Genomic DNA, 4,919 nt, shown 5'->3' with positions numbered 1-4,919 from the left:
ACTAACGTTAAGGCAAGATACATTTTGTCTGCCATGTTGTCATAAGAGGTCAGAGTCATCAGGTTGAGGCGCTATACAGTATGCTCTCCGACTGAGCTCTGATTTATGCAGTACTGAAATTAGTAATGTTAATTGTATCATAGGACTTAACCTGGCTATATTTTCTGATTTTAACAGTTTCAGTGTTTCAGGCAAACTCAAAGTCCTTATTAGTTATTACTTAGTTTCAAAGGTTTAGGTTACATTTGGGTTGTTGGTGTGTGGGGTTAGTGTAGGTTGAAAGCTACACTCATATATAACTACGATTACAAGTGATCTCATTATTACAGAGGGGTACACATCAAAAGCAACATAAGTGTTAAGTTTTATCAAAGTGTACTTATTTAGTTAAATGCAACAGCATGATCCTGTTCATTATGCATATATTGGCATATATATGCATATGAACTATTATTGTTTAATTCAACGAAGATCAGGTAGATGTTAAAAAAGATAATTTGATCTGCAACAATCCTACCATATATTTTTAAACCAAAGAGATCAAAAAGACCTCTGGAAGTGGTTGGAGAAATTAAAAGTGTCACAAAACCATGTTCCCACATGATAGGTTGGTTATTGGATCAATTTAAGACTTGAAGTTTTGAATATGGTATAAAAGAACAGATATAAACTAGAATTTAGATTATCTGAGGTAACAAGTATTTTCTACTGTATATATTAACCTAAAGCATTGTAATATTTGAACAGATGTGGTGTTTAAATAAACATTTATATTCTACTACGACATTTTCACAACCTGCTGAAAGGGATAATACATAGAAAATGTACTATATATTAATAATGGATAATGTTCCATCATATACTATATTAAATACCTCTTCTGAAATCTGGTTAAAGATACTGTTTTTATGAAATACTCTCTGACAAAGATCAAATTATGATACATTACAACAATAGCTGACACTGTACTTTAGAATCATGAACGAAATAGTGAAGAGTAGTGAAGTAGTAATATGACGAGTGCCTGCCCTCTTGTGGGTTTGTGTGTGCAGTGCAAGCCATACCATGAATCACACTCAGTTATTAATGTCACATATAGTTGTGTCACAGCCCAATATGGTCTACTATGTTTGTTCCTAAAACTGCATGCTAACATGTGAATTTAAATCTGACTGACGGATCAGATTGTATTCAACTTTAAAGATACACTTAGTTCATGAATCTCAGATTTTAGGCGTACAGTAAGTGTTAAATAATAAAACTATCTTGGATCTGTAAACCTTATTTTTGAGATGTCACAATGTATTAGCAGGTACAAGATATGTATCATTTCTGTCAATCATAAGGTCATGAATCGACTACTTACTGTAACTGATTTAAATCAAAATACGAGACACATTTGGGATACTAAAACTCAACAAATGTGTCTGTATAAAAGCTCCAACCTAATAACAAGATGTTAAAACGTAAGTAAACAAAACATAATGTACTTCATCTTTGTGTGCTCATTAATTGGGACAAATATCCCTGTGTTGGATCCCCTTTGTGAGTCACACATGTACACCACATCATGGTTTCAGCAACCTGGATATACTATCATGATCTTCTCCCAATTATATTCTCAATTTACACATAACCCATATGCCAAAACATAGTTTAAAACACACAAAGCAGCTTGTGGAGATGCATTCAATTTTGGAAGTTTATTAAAACAACAGTTCAAAACCCAAATATAATTGGTTTATTATGATATATGAAAAGTAAAACATAAAATCCTCACAATTGAGACAATAAATGAATAATATTTAGTAGAGACTACTTAACTAATGTCTATACTAATGTATGTGTAAACTGACCTAAATACAGTATCTCTGTTTGAGAACCCCAACTTACTAAGACCTACTAACTAACTACTAACACATACAAAAAACGTGTCAATTCAATCATGCAAAACCGATGTTGACATGTTGTACCATGTTTAATAAGCACAGCAACAATTCATGAGATACTTATGTTTCCTTTTTGATACTAGATTATACAATATTGCCACTGTAGTCATATATAATGCAACCTTTTCATGTTAAATAGCAAGCAGTGTTTAAGATTTCAACCTTTTCTTGGCACTGAAGCTAATCTTATTTCTTTTGACAAGCTTCTTGATAGCAATCAGAATTTCCTCTGTCTTTAAAGAGTATACAATAGGATTGAGCAAAGGTGGCATGGTGTTTGTCAAAGATGTGTTTATCATTCTGGCATTAGGGTTTATGTAAGAGACTACTGACGCTATGTTGGTGCCAATAATTGGTAGGAAGAAAATTGCCACAAGAATCAGGTGAGAGGTACAAGTTTTAGAGGCTTTGAGTCGTTCCTCTCCTGATGCAATCCTGCCCAGTGCTATTGAAATGCCAACATAGGATAACGTTATCAATATAAGAGGAATACAGAGGATTATAATGAGAGCTACATATGCCATAATGTAATTTATAGACGAGTCATTGCAGGACAGACGATATACTGGTGAATGATCACAGAAAAAGCTGTTTACCACCAAAGAGTCACAGAAGGAGAGATTATCAATATTTCCAACAGTAAATCCTACTAAACTAAATAAAGTAACCCACGAAAACAGCAACAATGCAGCGATAGACGGGGTCGTCACAATACTGTGGTACCTTAAAGGGAAGCAAATTGCTATAAATCTGTCATATGCCATTGTGGTAAGTGTCCATGACTGTACAGATAAAAAGAATAAAACAAAGAACATATAACTTAGGCAAGCTTCATAGACAATGTATCTCCTTTCAAACAAAAAAGTATCTAAGACCTTTGGGATGAGAGCTGTGCTCCCACAAATATCTGTCAAAGCCAGGTAAAACACAACCATGTATTTGGGAGTATGCAGAGTCTTGACATAGTAAATAACTGAGAGAAGAATGCTATTCCCAAGAACAGTCACAATGTAGACAAAACACAGGAACACATAGTAATATTTAACATGAGGCATGTTGGAAAACCCGCTGAGATAAAACTTAGCAGGGCGAACAAATGTGGCATTCACTGTGGAAGCAGCTCTCGCCTCTGGGATCATCTTATACATCTCTTTCTTTAGAGCAACAAAAAACCAAAACATCAAGAGTGCAGTGCCTTGAATTGAGCAGTTGAGTGAGAGACATGACATTTATTTCCCACCCCTTTCTTTGTGAGCCATTCGAAATGCAGCTGGGTGTACCACATGGCTGTCTGAAGGGAATATGATTGACAAGTTAAAGCATTCGACTCAGTTAACCTTTGTCAACAGGATAATGCATGCCAGCAATTATAGAGCATAATCACTATTCAAAAGAAAACAATCTTAAATGAGGGATTTAAAAGGTTTACTGATCACACTCATCATTATCTTAATGCTAAAAAGACTGCTTTTAAGGAAAATAGAAAGCTTTATTTCACTAACTCGATATTTTTAAGCGTCATGTTAGCATCTTTTGAAGTTGAAGAAATAAGACTGGCAGAAATAAAGACTCTTCCATTTATTTAATTTTTTTTGTTTTATCGTTTTAAAGGCCCTCCTAAAATAACCCATATCAGTTTTAGTGTAAAGTATATTTAGAACATACACTCTACCTTGCCATCATGCAACCCTTTTGTAAAAAGGACCTAAAGTCATTAAAGGCAATTATTGTCTCTGCAACACCGCCATACTCCTTATCCAAAAACAATAATTTTACTTTCGCAGAAAACACAGTTGCTGCTGTCTCTGTAAATTGGCAAAGAAAGAAAGAAATAGCTGCGTAAATTATGTTGTTGTACCTGGTGAAATAAGTTATTGTGCTTTTGGCTATAATATTTGATGGCTATCACAGCTGTGTTCTTCAACACTGAAACAATGTAATCAAAAATAGAAACAAGGCAGACATGTAGAAGGAAAATGATATTGAAAAATCTGAACTAACAAGAACTCTTGCTTGATTGCCAGCAAATTGCTCAGTATTTTGTGAACTCGTTAAATAAAAAATGAGCTTTATATTGTGCTGAACACATAAAATGTTGGTTCTAGTGAATCTTAAAGCTTCCATTTAGTTGAATTTTGAAACAAGAATTTTAGTTGTACTGTTTTTAATCCTCTTAAGCCCCAAGGACCCGGTTCCGGGGCCGAAATCGTGTCATTTGCAGGAAACGACGTCTAAGGAACCTTAATATTTAATAAACTATGAATATTTTATATCCATATAACGGGAAAAAACTAATTTAACTGATCTTTTTCATTTAAAAAAAAAAAAAAACACAATGCTAAGAGTGAGACTCTGGATTAGCCCTGAGCGAAAAATGCTAACCTATTACTGCACCGGAAATCACTCCTAGCTCCCTTATTACTTATCCTAGCTGCACATCCAACACATCATTTATGATCATAAAGACACTAACGGTGCCCACCTCAACACTGAAAGATACAAACTCGCAACGTTATCAACAAAAACGTACATCAAAACATGTGGCGCTAGGTAGCCTAAAACGCTAACATGGCTTATTTTTGTCTTTGTCTGGTCTAAACTGGTCTTCAATGGCATTAAAACGATAAAAACGATGCTGTAGTTAATCCATAGGTTAATATCCAATGTGGCTGTGTCCCCTTTGAAATGTTCTGATAATCTATAAGCAATAAAACTGCAATTCCGTTTTAAAATAGTAGAGAAGGCCATTCCTACGCTCTGTAGCTTCATTGAATGCGCAAAGACTTCACCTTTTCTTTTTAACATGAGTGTGTGCAGGACGATTTACCTTCGATTCTATTGGCTCTAACGGTCAGAAAGAGATGTCACATGTCAAAATCGAAGAAGGGGGGCCAGAGATAAGGAAAATTCACCCAAATGGCCCCAGAAGAGGTTTTTTTTTGCTAAATCTGTCTAAAAGGTCAAATATCA

General features: G+C 34.7%; 1 protein-coding gene across 1 annotated transcript; it reads right to left on the bottom strand.

Annotated features, from left to right (window-relative positions):
• Nucleotides 1–2,098: 2,098 nt before the first annotated feature.
• Nucleotides 2,099–3,394, bottom strand: LOC104962382 (olfactory receptor 146-like). The gene is made up of 2 exons (XM_010790821.1): nt 3,379–3,394; nt 2,099–3,069 (listed from the first exon to the last, which is right to left on the bottom strand). The coding sequence occupies exons 1-2, from the start codon at nt 3,392–3,394 to the stop codon at nt 2,099–2,101; spliced, it is 987 nt and encodes a 328-aa protein (XP_010789123.1).
• Nucleotides 3,395–4,919: the final 1,525 nt, after the last annotated feature.

This window comes from Notothenia coriiceps, unplaced genomic scaffold (genome assembly GCF_000735185.1).
Source record: "Notothenia coriiceps isolate Sejong01 unplaced genomic scaffold, NC01 NC01_scaffold00034585, whole genome shotgun sequence".
Classification (NCBI taxonomy): Eukaryota; Metazoa; Chordata; class Actinopteri; order Perciformes; family Nototheniidae; genus Notothenia; species Notothenia coriiceps.
Note: the sequence above shows the minus strand (reverse complement) of the source record. Positions and strands in the feature narration are given on the sequence as shown.